Raw genomic sequence first — 19,054 nt, 5'->3', positions numbered from 1 at the left:
GGGCAGGAGTCTGGGCAAAGCAGAGGAAGTATAAGGCAGAAGGTCCAGATTCCCTCTCAACTCGTTTCAACTTCCTTCCACTCCCCCAGCCCCACCCACCACCTTTGGATCTCGAATCTCCTTATCTAAAATGCAGACTGAATAGTCTCTACCTCATTGTGGTTCAAGGTCTGATTCTCCAATTCAATTAACCTTTCCTGGCCTGTAATAGATCCCAGACTCATTTGAACACATTATGTCATTTAACCCTGTGGTGACACCGGGGCTGCCAACTCCACTGATGAGATGGGGAAACTGAGTCTTGGGACAGTGCAGTGATTTGCCAAACTGGCTGGGATGCCTGGCTAGCTAGATGACCTGGCTGGTAAGTGGCAGAGCCAGGATTTGAGCCAACATCTTGCTCCAGGTGCAACCCCACTGATCCCAAGCTCTATTCTTCTGGGCCTAGGAAGGAAAAGTCAGCCTCACTGAGAGAACACACTGGTCTGTGTCAAGCCCTAGCCCCCAGAAACTGGATTCCTTAGCAACACAAAACCAAAGCACAGCCTCACAGATCTCATGTCAGAGCCAAAAAGAAGGACATGCAGGGACAGCGCAGGGCCTGGTCACCCTGGGGAGGCCATGGAATCTCCTTGCTGACAGGCAAGGAGCCCTGATGGATACCTCTGGCCCAGAACCCAGGAAGTCATAAGCTGGGGAGGAGCTGCTATGCAGTTTGCAAAAGTGGTGAGGTGGTGGTTGCTAATTCCGGAGGTGAATTTCATCATCATCAGTGGCTCTGATATGACTTCCTCCAAAAGCAGAGTAGCCAAGAATTCTCACTTCTGTTTCTTGAGTGAAGGAGAGCCCCTCCTTAGGGACCTAGGGGGTAAGAGCCTCGAGGTTCAAGATGGGGAGGGTCACCCAAAGGGCCTCGGGCAGCGTGAATCCCCACCTGGGCATGCAGGCCTGACATCCCACTAGTCTCTGGGCCACTAGCTCCTGGGAGCTCAAATGGCCAGATCCCTCTTCCTAAAGCACAGCTCCAAGCATGCCAGGCATGTTCAGGGGCTCACCACTACACACAGGGAAAATGCTTCACTGTAAGCTTTCAGGATCTGGTCCCAGCTGGCCCCCGTTAGTTTAGTCATCTGAGATTTTATTCACTCTTGAAACTCACCCACCAAACATATATTGAGCACCTATGCGTCAAGTGCTGCACTAAGTTAATTCACGGATGAGTCAGATGTGAGTGCCCTGTGTGCATAGCCAGTTAGAGAGGAGATACTGATGAATGCAATATTCGGGGGCCCAGGGGTGGGTATCTGACCAAGACTGCAGGACTGGCATGGAGGTCCACCCCTGGAGGAAGAACTGCCTAACCAGATCACTGGCCTGAGGAGGGGCCTCCAGGGATGGTGGAATGGAGAGGCCTGCAGCAAGGCACAGAAGTGAGGGCCAGTGCCCAGTGCAGTGACCTGTTGCTGGAGTGTGGAAAAACAAATGGGGAAGGGGCCGGGCCCAGGGAACCCCATTCACAGAATTATACACAACAGTCCAAGATACCTTCTCCCATACCCACCACTCAGCTAGAAACACATTAGTAAGGATTCTTAAACACTAAAACCTTTATTGGGGAGCCTGGGTGGCTCAGTCGGTTAGACATCTGGCTCTTGATTTCAGCTCAGGTCATGATCTCAGGGTCATGAGATCGAGCCCTGTGTTGGGCTCCATGCTCAGTTTGGAGTCTGCTTGAGATTCTCTTCCTCTTCCTCTGCCCCTCACCCACCCTCCCTCTAAATAAATAAATAAGTAAAATCTTTTAAAAATGCTAAAACTTTTATCAATACGACAGCAATCATATTCTAATACATAAACAAGAGAAATTAACATGTTGTATGTCTTGAATATACACAATCTTATCTCTCAAACACATTTCTATAATAAAAAATTGTGTGATAATAATACAGCTAAAACTTTAAAGCCCATGTACTTTAAAGTGTAAAGTGGTGAAGAGATAGTCACTTTTCCATGTGTGTACAAGGATGTCAGCTCCACGGCAGGAAATGGGACATAGCGTAATGTCTACTAATAGGGTACTGATTACAATGAAACGATATAGGTCTTTTCTACTCATCTGGAAACATGATAATATAACACATACACACTAAGTCCTCTGCCTTCGCCATAACTCTCTAGAAGATACTATGATTATCCTCCCTCCCCACCACCCCACTATAAGGGGGTAAATCCTGAGACAGGGAACCCTAGGAACCTGCCCAGAGGTAACCTGCCCAGGTGAGTAAGTGGTAGATACTGAATTTGAACCCTAGGACCCATGTCCTTGACCATTCTCATACACTGTTTATAAGTTTACAAACCTATATTATTGTGTGGTCCCATTTTGTTTAAATAAGTGAGTACCTGTTGTGTATGCACATATATTTGGTTGAATCAAGTGACAATTTGGCCATTTTTGATTTCTAAAAGCAGCACTTTTATATGACTCAACCTACCATGTGTGTATATGGGCACGAGTGCACACAAATACACACAAAATCTGTATGGATCTATACCAAAGATCCTTGTTAGCAATAGTGTCTGGGATGCTAGAAGAGTACTCGATCTTTCTTTCTTTACACCCTTTCCTATTTTTTCTGAAAAAAAATAGCATAAGTTAAACATTTTTCAGTGGGTGACCCTATTTCCTCACTGTGGCTGCTGAAGACCACCAACAACTTTGTGGTATTAAAAGTACCCAGCGTGCAGGAGCCCTAGCCTCCCTGAGCCACAGCATCAGAGGTCAATGCACTCATGGCTGGGTCAACTCAGGAGCTGAGAAACCAACACATGGACAAAACCTGCCCCACAGAAAGGGCCCAGGATTCAAAGAGAGGAGTCCAGCAGCAGGAAACCAAGTTGTCACCCCATCCTCATTCTAGCTGCTGTTACTACAGCTGAAAGGGCCACCTTCACTGTTGATGACACCATGACCACCCCTATCACCACTGCTGGAGAGCTGCTCATTTGACATTTGGCTCCGTTCATGGGGGTTTGTTGGAACTAAGAGGTAATGTCTTCAAGTTTGGAAGGAATCAATGAGCCTCCAGCACTCACAGTAAAGTACGGCTGACTCCTGGATGCCAAGCTGAATGGACTGCAGGGAGGGGAGCTGAGATGTGGGGCAAGTGCCCTGAGGTCAGATTCAGACAATTGTTTAGGAACAAAGAGCCAATAGCCATGCTTGGATGCACGGTTTCAACTGGACAGTGAGCCCAAGCAGACTGTGACTAGGGATCCCAAGGGCCGCTGAGAGCCAAGGAAAACCCTTACTGGGCATGACACTTCTGACTCTGGCATCCTTAGGGCAACTGGCCATGTCTGTATTCCCCATTCCTTGTCTGGCTCATTTACCACCTTCAAACACCCGACACTATTTTGTTTGCACTTACTGTTCCTGCCTACACCCCATCCCCAACACACACACACACACACAGGAGGTCAATGCCAAAGGCAAGGATCTCTGGTTGGTTAAGTGTCCCCAGCACCTGGCATATGAAGAGTACTCCGTGAGTATTTTCTTTCTTTTTTTGGAAGATCTTCCTTCCTTCCTTCCTTCCTTCCTTCCTTCCTTCCTTCCTTCCTTCCTTCCTTCCTTCCTTTCTCTTCTTTTTTTTTTTTTTTTAAAAAGATTTTTTTTTTAAAGATTTTTGTTTATTTATTCCTGAGAGAGAGAGAGAGAGAGAGAGAGGCAGAGACACAGGCAGAGGGAGAAGCAGGCTCCATGCACCGGGAGCCCGATGTGGGACTCGATCCCGGGCCTCCAGGATCACGCCCTGGGCCGAAAGCAGGCACTAAACTGCTGAGCCACCCAGGGATCCCAATTTATTTATTTCTTAGAGAGAGAATGCACATGAGCAGGAGGGAGAGAGACAGAGTCTCAAGCAGAATCCACGCTGAGTGTAGAGCCTGACTCAGAGCATGATCTCATGACCCTGAGATCAAGACCTGAGCAGAAACCAAGGGTTGGATGCTGAACCAACTACACCACCCAGGCACCCCTCCATATTTTCTGAATAAATGAATGAATGAATGCCTTCTTCAGCCCACCTCCCGTGCCACTTGGCAGAATTAATTATCCCTACCTCTGAGTTTCTATGGACTTTCCTTAAATCTCTAACAATGCACTTACCATGCTCTATTATAATTGCCTCCACCTCCTTGAAGACAGGAACCTTCAAACTATCCCATTCCCTTTTATGGTCTCAGTGCCTGGCATAGAGCCTCATGGTGTGCCGACTCAGGGAACCTTGACATATGTAGAGGACAAAAGGGACAAGGGCCAGGCCCCCGGTTGACACCGTCCAGCACCAAGACTGCTGACATGTATCTTTGACATGCAAGCAGGGTTAGGGAGACCATGATTTGGTAAGACTACTTTCCAAACAATCTAGCCAGAGACACATCAGCAGGAGAACGCTATTTTAGGTCCCAGAACACAAGGCTGAACTGAGTGCTCCAAAGAGAAGCCAGGAAAGAAAGTTAATGAAACACTCATTTCCAAAATACCCAGGCTTGCGGCTCCCATGCTTACCCTGGTCCTAGTGTGGGTCACCTCCAGCCCTGAGACCAGAAGTATGTGTAGGCCTGCTGGCCAGAACTGAACATCCCGAAGTGATCATTACACAGGGACAGCCTCTCTTGACAGTTCTGCCAGAAGATCTGATTATTTCGATGTGGGTCTCTCACCTGGCACTGCTCATCCCTCTTTCCTCCTTCCTCTGGCCCTGCTCCTAGCAAACCCACTCAGCATGCTGCCACGGTTCTTCCTGACGTCACCACCCATTCACTTACCACCTACGGGTGCGCGGTGGCTTTCCGTCAATGAGACAGCTGCTCCTCCTTCTTCATCACACAGATGAAATACCACCTCCTCCAGGAAGCACTGACGTATAAAAGGCCTTGGATCTCACCTCCTGGGTACTTTGCTGGTTCCACCGAGACAGAGGCTGCACCTGCTCTTCTAGCCTAAACCGCAGGGAGTTCCTGAGCATACCCGGCACTCTCCTGACCTCGTGCCTCTGCATGTGTGGCTCTCTCTGCCTGAAATGCCCTCACTTGCCTTCCCCTCTGAAGAATCTTTCCCCTCTTTTTCCAGCTTTCTCCATGAAGCCCCTCCTCTGGTGCCAGGCCATTAATCCCCACCCCATCCCTGCTTTCCCACGTTCCTCAAATGCACTCTGTGTTTTACCGCGTGTACCATAATTACTTACAACGTGCCTCATGGCCCTACTAGCAGAGTTTTAAGACTTCATTTGGTGCCTAAATGAATAAGCAAAGAAACTAATAATTACAGCACGGCTTACTACGCCTCTGCATGTGCCAAGAACTTTAAACAGACCACGTCAATACCTCTTAAGTCTGCGGACACCAATTCATCCAAGATAGGTCAACTAATTTGTCCATGGTCCTGGAGAGGAAAGTGTGGCATCAAGATTTAGCCTCTGGCTTTTGTGACTCCAAAGCCCCATGATAAACCTCTAGGGCAGCCTCAGGGCACAGAAGCTGCTCCCTGATCTTCCAGACACAGGGGATGGCGCCTCGGACTCCAGCCACCTCCCATTCACATTTATATATGTGCTTCCTACCCTCTGATCCCTTTCTACTTGAGAAATCACCTCCAGATCAAAGATTCATTAGGACTTCAGGGAATCTAAAGATGACATGGGGATTTTTTTTTTCTTCCTTAAAAGACCTGTGCTTAATTTCTTTAGGACCCCAGGGCAGCATGCATTTTGTCTGGCTGCTGGAATCCTTTGGTTCAGAGGCAGCTGCCAGACCACGTGCCTGTCTGGCTTAGGATTGGGACCTCTCCAGCAAGAAAGGAGACAAAGGTGGAACGGAAACAGCCCCTGGAAGTGCTCTTTGAGAAAATCACCCAGCTGTGGGGGAAGTGGGTGGTGGTGGGGTAGATGGCAGGGATTGGTGGGTCTCTGGGTCACAGAGCACAGTGGGCTGAACTGTCCTAAAACCTATATTTGCTTCTGAACTTAGCCCCTGCTTGGCAGGGAGACCTAGAGGAGCCTCTGAGGACACTGAATTCTGCTTCTCAAGGATGTTTTAAGGGAGAAAAGAATCCAGGTGAGAGTTTTCTGTCACCTACAAGTATCTATGTGTCTTTCCACTCAATGCATTTCAGGGGAGTGTCTATTTCTCCCTACATCCTGGACATCCACATCTTAATATCTACACCCAGGGGCCTGCACACAATGAGAGCATCCAATACATGTGTGAGTTGAACTGAACCTTGTCCTGGTAGGATACAATCTTTGTGATCAGTGACAATAAGACATAGCAATCAGATGAGAGATCAAAACTCTTTTTTTTTTCCTAAGCACTTTTTTGAAGGAGGCAAATAACAGATTTCCTTCCTGGCTAGCACCTGGCTGAGGCCAATGTCATCCACAATCCCTGACCTTCTGCAGACTGTCTGAAGAAGGCTGCTGAGCCACGATGCTCTGTTGAACTTTAGGAACCACGGTGGGGAGCCCACAAGGTTAGGATCTGTAGACGCACATTCCCTGTGATACCAGCCAGGTTAGTCCTCAGCCATCCATGCACAGGTCTCTGAGGCTCCCAAAGCCTGGATGCTGAGCCAGTCTCCAAGGTTGGCAAGGACTTGGAGGCCAGACTCCTCCAGTGGGCTCCTCCAGTGGGCAGCTCCAGTGGGCAGACAGGCTCTCTCCCCCTCCCCAGAGAACTGATTCTGCCATAGAATGGTTCTGCTATGGGGAGTGCTGGCCAGCCAAAATCTAGTCCCTCTTGAAACAAATCCCACCTTCCAGATACATGTGGAATACATAAATTACTTCTTTGTCTCAACAGTGCTCAGTGAGTCAAAGACAACCATTGGCTCTTCTTGGGTTTTCTCTTCTACAGGCTAAACTACTTACTCATCTTATGAGGTTGACATCCTCCTTGGACTACTCTGGACATTTCTCTAGGTCAGAAGCTTCAAACCTTTTTTGCTTCTGACCACAGTCAAAAATGCATTTTACACAGCCAGTCCTTACTTCTGTGCACGTGTGTACACAACCAAAGCGTTTTGTGAACGAATACTTACCTTCTTACATGTAATACACCTGGATGGCTTCTAATCTACTTCACTCTTTCAAAGGCAGCTTGCAACCTGTACCAAGTCTGTAACCCAGAGCTGAAAGCATGCTCTAATTTCACCGAGCTGGTCACCCATGTCCAGCCTTAATTCATAATATATTGAGCTCAGACCCTAAGTGGGAGAACACACCCCTTTCCATGAAGCTATCAGCCTATCTGGGCTGCAAGGAGAATCCTTGGCATCATTCTGCACAGGGATTTCCCCCAGCTCAGCACTTCCTTTTCCTACACTGCTCCTCAGCCCAGCAAACACATAAGCACACACCAGCAGCGACAACACGCCGACCAGAAGCTCGTTCCTGCCCCATCATCATTATCATTTACTCTCAACACCTGAAACACCTTTTCTCCACTCCTCTCATTTTCCTGCTGTGTAAGCTGGGGGAACTCAGGGGAGCAGCAGAGATTTAGAAATCCAAGTTTTGAAAATAGCGGTAGGTAACTGACAAGGCGTGTAGTCTCCACATAGACTGGCATGAACCCTTCTTGATGGAACCCAGAGGCCAAAGGCCACCACCACTCCAGCCTATTTAGACCAGCTTGTGTCCATCCTAGAATCAGGTCACCGAATCTTTCCCCTTTATTTACTCTGTCACTATAGTGTACATTTTGGTGATCAGGAGAACTGGCTATAAAACCTGGTTCTACTACTCGTATAGAATCCAGACTTCACTTCCTGAACTCCAGTTTTCTTATCTGTGAAATGTGGCTAGTTATTTCTGCCCTGCCTTCCTCATGGGGTTGTACTAAACATGAGCAGGTGTGAAAATGCTTTATAAACTGTAGAGCACTATGTAAATATAAATCATTACATAAACTATATGTTCTTTTGTTAAGACTTGATGGCATTGGCTCCTTTCCCCCAATTACAACTCTGCATTCTCTGTGGTTAGTAAAGAAACAGACTCCATTGTCAAGCCCCAAAAAGCATCTGCACTTCACCCAGTGCCATGTTAAACAAGCCCTCCCTTGGGCAGAAATCTGAGGTCATCAAAAATTCATCACTTGCAGCAGCAGTGGAGCCAGCCACTGTCCCCATCATTTGTACCTTCATTCAGAAAAAGAAGTAGATTTGGAAGAACTGGCCCCAAGAGCAGTCAACTGTAATACAGCCTATACTCAACTATTCAGGCCAATCAAGAAAACAGAAGGGGGGACATCGAGTGGTTCAGTTGGAGGAGCATGGGACTCTCGATCCTGAGGTCCTGAGTTTGAGCCCTACATTGGATGTATTGATTACTTAAATAAACACATAAACAATAAAAGAAAGAGGGGGAGGGGTTCAGAGTCATCTCAGATGAGACTGTGGAAATCATCATTTCATAATAGCCACCATGTAAGGAGGGCTTACTATATACCAGGTCTCGTGCCTTGAAAGAATTATTTCCAGCTGTCACTAGAATGCTCAAGGCAGGTATTATTATTCACATTTTACAGATGAGGCTAAGAGATTAAAAAAACAAACACACTTGCTCAAAAGCATGTAGGGAATCGGGTAAACTATAATCTGCTTTTTCTCATTCAGTGTTAAGCAAAAGAAATTCCCCCAGGCTGATGTCAGGTTCTGCCAAGGATGTGGCTGAAATGCTGGGTTTGAGGTTGACCCTGGAGCCAGTAGCCCCCAGAGTGAGGACTTGAAACCAGGCAGAGGGCTTTTGTGGTCAGAAGAGAAAAGTAACTTTGGCCTTTGGCAGAAACGGGAAGCAGGTGCCAATTCCCTGGGGTGGGTCAGGTTCTTACTCGCAGTCCAGGGTCTGTGTTTTTTACAGAGAGCTGAGGACAATTGTATCTGGACTGGGCATTGAGTGCTTAGCGATTAATGAGAACCTAATATCACTTTTTTTCCCCTAATATCATTTTTGTTTGGACCCTAAGCTACAAGAGGAAAGAGGCAATCCATGTACCTCTCTTGTGCCCCAAATTCAAGAGGTTACCCAGTGTCTACAGGCCGAGGTTCGGATACCTTGTCTAGCATTCAAGGCCCTTCTGATCTGGCCCCTCAACATTTCCTGATCTAAACCTGCCCCAGCCAAATGCCACCAAGATGGTCTCACCCAATGGCCTTGCCTATTCCTTTTCCCACACCTTTTCCAACAGGCAGTGCCCCTCACTGCTCTCAGCAGAGCCAACCCCACCCAGCCTCGAAGAGCCAGACTTGGGCTTTGTCTTCCATCTGAACTCCGTACCCAAATTCCTTGGCAGACCCCTACAGCCCTTGGAGCTGTGGCCTTCCGGTCAGGGCCTGCTTTGATAGCTAACTGTTGTGTTCCCCTGTCTCTCTTTGGATCCGTCCACCCAGATGCTAAGGACCCAGGGGAGCAGGGAGGCCATAGGTTATATTTTTGTGTCCCTCACACAGCACTTGCTATAGACATGACAGATATTAAATAACTGCTGTTGAGTTAATGAGCAGATGGATGGAGAGGTGGTAGTATTAGAGGTGACAAACCTCTAAAGACACAGGTCCCCGAACTCTGTAAGCTGGTCCTCATAGACCAGGCTTTGGAAGGAATCTTAGCTCAGGGCCAGAGGGAAGCTGCAGGTGGTATAGTTTGGTGGTCACTGGACTAGAGCTTCAGCTCCACCATGCAGGACAGGTGACTCTGACCCTGCTAAGACATCTCTAGAAAAGAACCTGGCTGCTACCAATTTTCCACCTCCCCACCCTCATAGCTGCAAACGGGATTTTTTTTTTTTTTGAAGGGTAGTTCTAATAGTTGCCCAAAGAAAGTAAGCTTTTCATGGTATACACATAGGGAATGGTGGTCCAGCCTCTCAGCATTGCCCAACCATGGATGGGTATGTGTCCTCACATGAAGATGGGAGCCAGTAAGACCCAGCATCCAGCACCCAGCTCCAGGGCAGCACTCAGAATGAGACTGGTTGGCTGCCAGGAAAGTGACCTCTCTCACCTATCCTCTCTGTTCCCCATCCCACTGTCCCCTACCTGGGACAGAATGCCAAAGGCCTGGTAGGGCCAGGAGCTCACCTGCCTTCTCGATAGAGATGGTTAACTTCAAAATGCTCTCTGGGGGAAAACTAGCCTAATTCTGTTCAAGAAGAACTGAAATTCCAGTACCTTCTCTTCCCTAAGGAACAGGCAGACCCAGGCCTCTTTTATCCCCAGGTACAAAGACACACCCCAACCCAACACAGACCATCACAGATACTTCTCCAGCTTGACGCACGCACGGGCCCTCAAATGTTATAAGGTTGGGGGTAGGGTGAGGAGGGGAATGGACCTCTCTGAATGCAGATTTAAGGGTGTCTATGAGATCACTTGGTGGTCAGGCAGTCTGAGAGGGAGCCACTTGGGACCTCTGAGAAAACCTGCCCCAAGTGCTCAGAGACCCCCAAATTACATCTTGTTACCCTCTGAGTGCTGCTCCCCAATCAATGAACAATGTGTTCAGCTCCTACTGTGTTGCTGGGGGGCAGGCGGTGCAGGGCTGCCCTGGCAGATGGATCAGCCCCTCCAGGGACTTCAGTGCTTCAGAGGCAAAGGTGTTTGCTGGTCCGGTCCTCAGGCCAAAGCAGCTGGGGTTTACCAGTGGTATATCTAGAGTATCCCCCCATCTATGCCAAGGATTCCATTCCAGCCTCCTCACCTTCTAAGATGGTTAAAGTTCTAGCTCCTCCTCACTGCCCTTCCAGGTCACCCACCTGTGCCCCCAATTGGCTCAGTCCAAAAATCTTCCCATAAATCTTAAATAGGTATGCAAGCAGGGGACCCTAGAGTGGATAGGACAAGCCCCCTTCTCAGAGCCTCGCCCTCCCTCTACCAGGCTGGTTTCCCAATCTGAGAGGAGAGCTCAACAGCCTTCTGCCTGGGCAGCCCCGGTGGCAGCGCGGCGGGAAACCCGGAGCCCCATCGCTGTCCGCCAGCCGCCTCCACAATCCTGGCCGGGCTCCCTCCTCCAGCACGCCTGGAGTTGGGGCCGACCAACAGGATCAACAACCCAGAAACTTTCAATGGTTCAAGCCGACGGGGAGGGAGAGAGGAAAAGAGGGGGAGTGGGGGCAGGGACCGGGGGAGGCTCCAGGGCAGAGCCCCTGCTCTTCACTTACCATCTTGTTCACATCCATGACCGAGGCTGCAGGGCACCCCCCAACCCTTGAGATCCCGCTTCCCCCAAACGCTGCTCCCGGCTAATTCCACCCCGACGGTGCCATGCTGCGGGGAGGGCGGCCGGCAGAGCCCCGGCGGACCGGGGAAGGCGGCGGCGGCGGCGGCGGCGGCGGGACCGAGGCTGGACCGGAGAAAGGAAGGGAAGGGAGCGGGGAGGGGGAGGGGGAGGGGGAGGGGGAGGGGGCCGAGCTGGGAGCCGCAGCGCACACCCGGGGCGGGAGCGGGGGCGGGGGCGGGGGCGGCGCGGCCGAGGCCCGGGGGCCCGGGAGTCCCGCTTTCGGCGGGAGGCGCCGCGCGGGGGGCGCGGGGGCGCGGGGGCGCGGGGAAGGGCGGTGCGGGCGGCGGGCGGATCCCCCGGGCCGGAGCCTGCGGCCCGGGCGCGCGGTGAGGGTGTGATTTGAATAACAAAAGGTCGGTTCTCCGGAGCCCGGCGGCCGGGATCGCCGAGCCGGGAGCGAGGCCGCGGGGCCCGCCAGGAAGTGTGCGTCCGAGGGCGAGGGTGTTGGGGCGTGTGCGCGTCCGCGCGGTGGGATCGGTGGGGCTCAGGCCGTGAGCGGGGGAGGCGGCACCGAGGGAGCGAGGTGGGGGCGCCGCGGGCCGACATTCCAGTGGGGGCAGGGGTCCGCCCGGCCCCTCCCCGCTGGGCTTCCCCGCACAAAGGCGGAATTCAGAAACAGTCGTTGGCCTCCTGCGGCTCCTCCGGAGGGGACGCCCAGGTGGGTCTGGGGTCTGCAAACAGAAGGAAGTGGAACAGGTATCCCCGGAAGGCTCTGCGCCCCGCGCGAGTGAGCCCGAGCCAGCCCTTCCGGAAGCAGGGAAATGGGCTTCTCAGGGCGGTCTGCGCGGCTCTCCCTGGCCAGAATCCCGGAACCTTCCACGCCTTACTCAGTGCTCTGCTGCCCTTAGAGGAATGGGAGGCGACCCTCCTCTCTGCGGGAGACCCCGCTGGTGGCGGAAGAGAGCTGCGGGCAAATGCTCCTCTGCGGTACAGCCTCCAGAAAAACCTGGACATCCAAGCTTACAGTTTCAATGCAAGCTGCCTCAAATCCTCTGGTAAGCGTGCTGGTTTGGGGCACTAGCCAACCCAGCAGGGACCTGAGGCCACGAACACTGCACGTGAGAAACTGAGGCCCAGAGCCCCGGAGTGATTTCTGACATGTCACACAGCTGGCAGGGGACAAGGGGCCAGAGAATCCTTAGTTAAGTAAGAACAGTGCAGCCCAGGCCAAAAAGAGCTTCCCATGCTACCACGGAGCACCCCGCTTCTAAAACCCTTTCCAGTGAACAAGTGATGGGACCCCTTCACAGCCCTGGCCCTCTGGTCTCAGGGCCCACAGGGCTGAGGAGGACAGCCCCCTCCCCTTCAAATCTGAGTTCTCAATCTATGAAATAGGGCTGTTGCTCTGCCTGCCTCCTTGGGGGATGTGAGAACAGCAGGATATAAAAAACATAAAAATAGAAGTACAGGAATGTATGGGGCTTTCACTGCAGGGGTGATTTCCATTTCCCGGCTCAATTAAGGGGCCCTTAAGCTCTAGGTAAGGCATCTCTGGGCCCGGATCTGTCTGTCTAACCCTGAGTCTGTCCTGCCCTGTACCAGTGCTGCCTCTGGCAAGCCCAGCTCTTCTGGCACAATACCCCAGCCAGGGGACTCAGGAGGCTGCCCTGGTCTGCTCCAGTGTGCTGGGTTCCCACAGTTCCTTCTATTGATTCATGCCCACAAGAATGAACCCATATGAGGTAGGAGGCAGGAAGGAAGCATGCCACTCCTTCCTCATCCACCAACTCTGACCCCCAAGGTAAATCAGGGCCAAGCGAATCAATGGGACTCACCCAATACAGAAATGAATTTGGGGTTATTTGTTGCCTGATTAAATGTACCAAGATCTTCGTTCTTAAAAGGAAGATTTCATATGTTTCAAAAATATCATGAGTGGCGCCTGCGTGGCTCAGTCAGTTAAGTGTCTCTGCCTTTGGCTCAGGTCATGATCCCTGGTCCTGGGATCCAGCCGCCTCCCCCCAAGTCAGGCTCCCTGCTCAGTGAGGAGTCTGCTTCTCCCTCTCCCTCTGCTCCCCCACCCCAACCCCCGCTGTGCTCTCTCTTTCAAATAAATCATCTTTAAGAAAAATATTATGAACACTTAGGCCTGCGGTTGATAAACAGATCAAGGTCTCCCAGTAGATCTTGGCACCCTAGCCAGCCAAAGCCCATTTTCTCATTAAAACGGGGATGACACCTGCTTCGCACTGCACAGAGGCAGGAGGGTCAAATGAAAGAATTTTCCCAAACTTCACCTGTAGTAGGCTGAATGACAGCCCCCAAGGATAAGAGGTCCTATTCTCTGGGACCTATAAATACTACTGTATGTGGCAAAGACTATGCACATATGATTAAGTCTAGGACTCTGAGATGGGAAGATGATCCTGGGTTATCTGGGTGGATCACAGATGTGATCGGGTGTATCCTTCCTTGTAACAGGGAGATTTGACACACAGAGGAGGCAAGGCATCGTTCCAGAGGTCGGGGTGATCTGGCCACAAGCTAAGAAATGCTGGCTGACCCTAGAGGCTTGAATAGGCAAGCAACAGATTTTCCCCTAGAGCCTCTAGAAGGAGTCTGGCCCTGTCAACACTTTGATTTTGGCCAAGGAATACTGGTGTCAGATTTCTGGCCTCCAGTACTAGGAGAAAATAAGCTTCTGTTGTTTTAGTCACCAACTTTATGAGCATTTGTTACAGCAAACACAGGAAATTAATATGCTGCTCAAAGGTCAGCCTTGGGGCTGCCCTCTCTGTGGACTTCCTTGCTGGGGAGCTAGCTGCTCACATGACAGCAGAGGCCAGCCAGAAAGCAGGTGGGCTCTCCTATTCCACTGGGGGAAGGTTGGGTCGGGCATTGGTAAATATGCAAGTAGCCACATGCAAGCATGTATATTTATGAATGCAAACGTACACATACACACACACACACACACACCCCACATATGTGTGGAGCTCCTTGCTAAAGAAGCAAACAGCATCTTTAAAGAGGTTGAGCTTCTCTGCCTTGGCTAATCCATCACCCTGCCAGGCCCACCCAGCACACAGACACCTTTGGGTGCCTGCCTTTCCTACCACACTCCTCTTGGGCAGACAGATTCAGGCTTAGAGAAGAGGTGAAAAGGAGGAGGCTGCCTGGAGATACCCCTTCCAGAGTGGTTGTATCATGAGGCATCCCATGAGGCTATGGGCCACTGGCTCAGGCTTGGGGAGCCTCCTGTGAGTAAATTGGACAGAAAGAGAAACAATGGGTTCAGAAGTAAGAATGTCGTGGCCATCAGCTGCTACTCTGTCCCTTCCTCACCAGCTCCAGGCCACTGCATCCAGCTGCCTACTAGGCATCTCTACCCCAGGGGCAGGGGTGGCAGGGTAAGGTCTCAGTCTCCCAGGCATCTCACACTCAAGGAGTCTAAATAAAGATATATTCCTCTTTTCCTTCTGTTTTCACAATCTGCTTCTCCTACGTTTTCTCTCATCTGTTGGTTCTGCCTCCATTTAGTTGCTCAAGCTAGAAACTTCGAAGTCAACTTTACTCCTCCTTTGACAACCCTCTGCTCCCCACCACCCATCTAATTAGATTCCACATCCACATAGTTCTCGCAAATAGCTTCCAATCTCTGTTCTCCCTTCCAATACTGGCTGTCCCTGCCCTGGCCAAGACTTTCAACAGCCTCCTAACTGGCCTCCCTGCCTCCAGTCTCTCTTCCTGTCTGATTCATCTTCTACACATCTAATCGCAGCTCCTCATTGGCCTACCCCAAATGGGGGGTACCCCAAACCTTTCCATTGGTCATTTGGCACTCATGGTCCCTACTGATCTGACTCCATCTCCATTCTAGTCTCTGTTGTTGTTGTTGTTGTTCTTCTTCTTCTTCTTCTTCTTCTTTTTTTAGTCTCTGTTCTTCTATCCCCTTCCCTCCACCCCATCAATGAGATCTTGGTCCTTCAAACGGCTCACATGGCTCAGGATGTTCCTGGAATGCCCTTCCCATTTTCTCGGCCTAGAAAATTCTTTCTCATCCTTCAGGACCCATCTCTGATGTCACCTTCTCTGTGAAGCCATTCCCTGACCCATCCAGACATAGCTGATCACTGGAGTCCCTTCCTACCATGAACAGCCCCTGTGTGTACAGCCTGAGTCAGCCCAGGATGGGATGCTCTGTGCCCTGGGCTCTCCCTGTGAGCATCCTAGAGCGCACACTGGGCCTTCCTGACCTTATATCCTGCCCTGCCTCTCAGCCAGAATTTTATATCCACATCACTGTTTTAGCTTTAACAACTATAAAGTATGGAATGGCCCCAGGAAACCCATGGAAGGGTGCCGTGGAGGAGGCCTAGTGGAGGGTGACACCTACCGGAGAACTGTGGTTCTGCAGCCTAGCCCTACGGATCCAAGCCACGCTGATGGGCTGGAATGCCAGGTTCTGGGCTGGACCTTACAGGGTATATTGATTCCCAGTAAGGAAGTTTCAACCAAACAGTCTTCCCTCCAGAAGGACCTTATAGAATGTATGTTACTGTGCTGCCACTAACACTAAATTCTGCAGAGAGCTGTGAGGTTCAGAGAATGCCTTTTTGTCCATATTCTCTTTGGATCCTTAAAATCATCAGGTAAGGTAGATAGAACAGGTATTATGAGAACACCTGTTTTGCAGGTAAGGTTGTTGCAAAGGAATGTGCAACTGATACCTGAGGAAGGCGCTGGGGGGGGGGGATGTCCAAAGGTTCGTCAGCTTTGCCAACAGCGTTTTAGTATTTTATAAGGGGGATGTCCTAAAATACTATTATTTGCATAATAACTGGCTATTACAGAAGGAAGTGTAGGCTCCTTCTGAGTCAGACAGGCCTCAGGTTGAATTCTGGCTCCATTACTTTCTGGATATGGGCAATTTCCTTAACCTCTCCAAATGTTAGTTTTCTTAACTGAAAAGCAGGGCTTATAGATACCTTCCAGGGTTGGTGTGAGATGAAGCAAACTGATGCATAGAAGGCCCACAGGGCAGTGGGAGGCTGACCCTGACTTATCCACAAACAGTCATCTCCTCCATTTACTTGGTGGTAGTTCCTAGAAAGTTCTAGGTGCTTTTTTTTAAAAAAAAAAAAACCTTAAATAAAAAGATAAAAAGCCAAGGTTATCAGTAGTCATCCTGATTAAAATTACAGTAAATAAACAGGTTTACAGGGAGAAAAAATAAGGAACGACAGCCACTGAGCAACCCCAGCAGAGCAGCAGGGGACACGAGCCTCAGCCGCTGTTGAGTGGCCCCTACTCTTCCCAGGGGGAGCTGCAGCAAAGGAGACTTGGTCAGAGCCGGTGACCCAGCATGGCTCCATCCTGAGTGCTCTGATCCAGCTCTCCTTGGGCAGAATGTGGCCTTTTCAACACGTCATCCTGACTCCAGTGAGAAAAGCCTTCTACTGCTTCTCTTTGGGAGGATATGACCACTCTTAAAACTTGAAAAAAAAAAAAAACTCTCAAGAAACACAAGCATTCCTAGGCATAGAGTGTCTTTGAATACCTGAAGGTACAGAAGTATCTTCAGTAGTGGGCAGCCAGGTCCTGCAAGGGGGTGAGGGGGAGGAGGACGGAGTGCTTATGTCATGTTATGAATAAAAATAACCACCGAGAACACTACTGAGTTCTTAACATGTGCCAGGCATGATGACGACAAGCACTTTACAAGTACGACTTCTTTGAGTCCCCAAACAACCCTGGATACTAAGTGTTGCTATTATTTTCCTTATTTTACAGATAAGAGAGGGAGGCCCAGAGAGGTCAGGTGACTTTCCCAGGGTCTCACAGCTAATGGGTAAGGGAGCCAGGGTTGAAGGGAGGCTGTGTATTCCACAGGTAGCTCTTCCTTTGGGTGTCCCCAGCACCTGGCACTGCCCCGCCTATGGGATACCTGCTTTACCAGGGTTGGCAGGCAGTTTAAACTATGTAATTATTAGTATATATTTTTATTTACAGGCTTTTCTTCATTCTAAAGCATTGTGAATCAGTTGTGAGTACAACAAATTCCCTTACCTTCCCTGAAGAGACTTGCATAAATTCCCCAGAGCCGGGCACTGGGCACCTGTGATTCAAATGTGGGACCTGCCTACTGCCTCTTGGCCCCCAGCCCCTGTCTCCTTCCCTGAGACTGCATGCTGCTGTATTCCAGGTGTCTCTTCTGTGAGTATGCCCAGGTGGGCTCTGAAAAATGACTCGTGTCATTCAAACATTTACCCTGGATGGTTTTTGTCATCAACACACAGAATAGGCCTATATATGAGAGACACCTGGCATTGTCCTAGATCTCCCAATTTTTGAAACTACAGTTAAAATAAGTATTGACTGTAAAACACCAAGTCCAACAGACATGACTGCAACTTGGGTGGGGAGCTGTAAGAAATTAGCGAGATTTGAGGGCATGACCAGGAAAATTCCAGAGCCACAGGGGGATGGGACAAAGTCAAAGACCAGGAGAAAATACATTTCGGGACCCCAGGTTAAGAAAGTGCTGGAAAGGAGAGCAAACCCGCCATGCAGAGACTCAAATACCCACCTCCTCCAGGGATGCTGAAGGTTACAAACAGGTTCAGCTTCCATTTTCAACATTTTTCTGCCCAAACCTTTCAGGAGGAACCACCTGTAAGTCTCCATCGAGACCTTTTGGAGCATCCTTCTAATTTTATACAGAATCTTAGCTATTTGTTATCAGTGTGCAAAAGGCATTTTCCAGGAACCCCTCAGTGGTAGCCTGGTACTGGTGCCATGGTAACAATAAAATGTGAAGCTGAGCCATGCTCTTAGGGAAGCCCCAGGCTGGCGGGGGCAGTTGGTGGCAGGTGGGTTTCCCACCCAGAGGGGTGTTTCTACAGAGCCCTGGTTCTCGGCTTTCTGACTGGCCATAGCAGCCCCCAGAAGCCTCCTCCTTTGCAGTACCGAAGAATCAAGCCATCAGCAGCTTAACTCATCAGAGTCCCGGGCTTATGTCACAGCCAAGTGCTGGGCCTGCAGGAACCCCCAGGCTCTCCTATGGGTGGGCCACCAGCTCTCCTCCTTGCATAGACCAGCCACATTGTGTGTTGGTTTTCACAGGGTGGCCCAAATGGGAGCATGAGTGGTAATCTCTGTAAATCCCTGTTAGGAGCATGGAGCAGGCCTGGTGCCACCAGACGCCTGCAGGACTCTGCCCTGGCCTCTGAGCAGCCGCTCAATAAAGACTTAGTAACTGAGTGTGTTGCTGGGACTGCATCAAACCTCATAAACATCTGTGTAGTGCTCTGCCCATCACAGGGTATGAAGGACCAAGGAACTCACCTGTTGCATGCCAGCCACCAGCCCAGATGCTCTGCCTGTGTTGTCCTGTCTATTCCTCCCCCACATGGATGCCGAGCTACAAAGAGGCTGGTGACTTCGCAAGGTCCCATAGATGTGACTACTACAGGCCGTCTACTGCTGACTCTTCCCCCCCCCCCACCCCCCATGCTCTGTATCCACGGCCCACCTTCCCTGGGCAAACCAGGACAGGGCATCAGCCTCCTAGGAATATGGCCACAGGAGCCTCTCCATCAGCTGGGACGTGGCTCCCCCAAGGCACTTTCTGCACACCTGCTGGGGATGTCAGAGCTGCCCATGGGGACCTGAGGCATAAATGAGTAATGAGATGAGGTGCGACTTGTCACTTAGCACTGGGAGAGGCCAAGTGCTCTGTAATCATTGAGCCCCCTCCAGGACCAAGGGAC

At 50.4% G+C, this 19,054-nt stretch overlaps 1 protein-coding gene across 2 annotated transcripts in view; it reads right to left on the bottom strand.

The window, feature by feature from the left end:
• The window catches only part of HIP1 (huntingtin interacting protein 1), a 158,404-nt gene that overhangs the window by 73,240 nt on the left and 66,110 nt on the right, over positions 1-19,054 (bottom strand). Inside the window, exon 1 of one of the 2 annotated variants that reach the window (XM_055340515.1) lies at positions 11,224-11,410. The exons of the other annotated variant lie outside the window; for it this stretch is intronic. Coding sequence (XP_055196490.1) covers positions 11,224-11,241 — 18 coding nt within the window. The 5' untranslated portion in view covers positions 11,242-11,410. Of the gene's footprint in view, positions 1-11,223; positions 11,411-19,054 lie in introns of those variants that run through there. 2 annotated transcript variants of the gene reach the window in all.

This window comes from Nyctereutes procyonoides, unplaced genomic scaffold (assembly GCF_905146905.1).
Source record: "Nyctereutes procyonoides isolate TBG_1078 unplaced genomic scaffold, NYPRO_anot_genome, whole genome shotgun sequence".
Taxonomy (NCBI): domain Eukaryota; kingdom Metazoa; phylum Chordata; class Mammalia; order Carnivora; family Canidae; genus Nyctereutes; species Nyctereutes procyonoides.
Note: the sequence above shows the minus strand (reverse complement) of the source record. Positions and strands in the feature narration are given on the sequence as shown.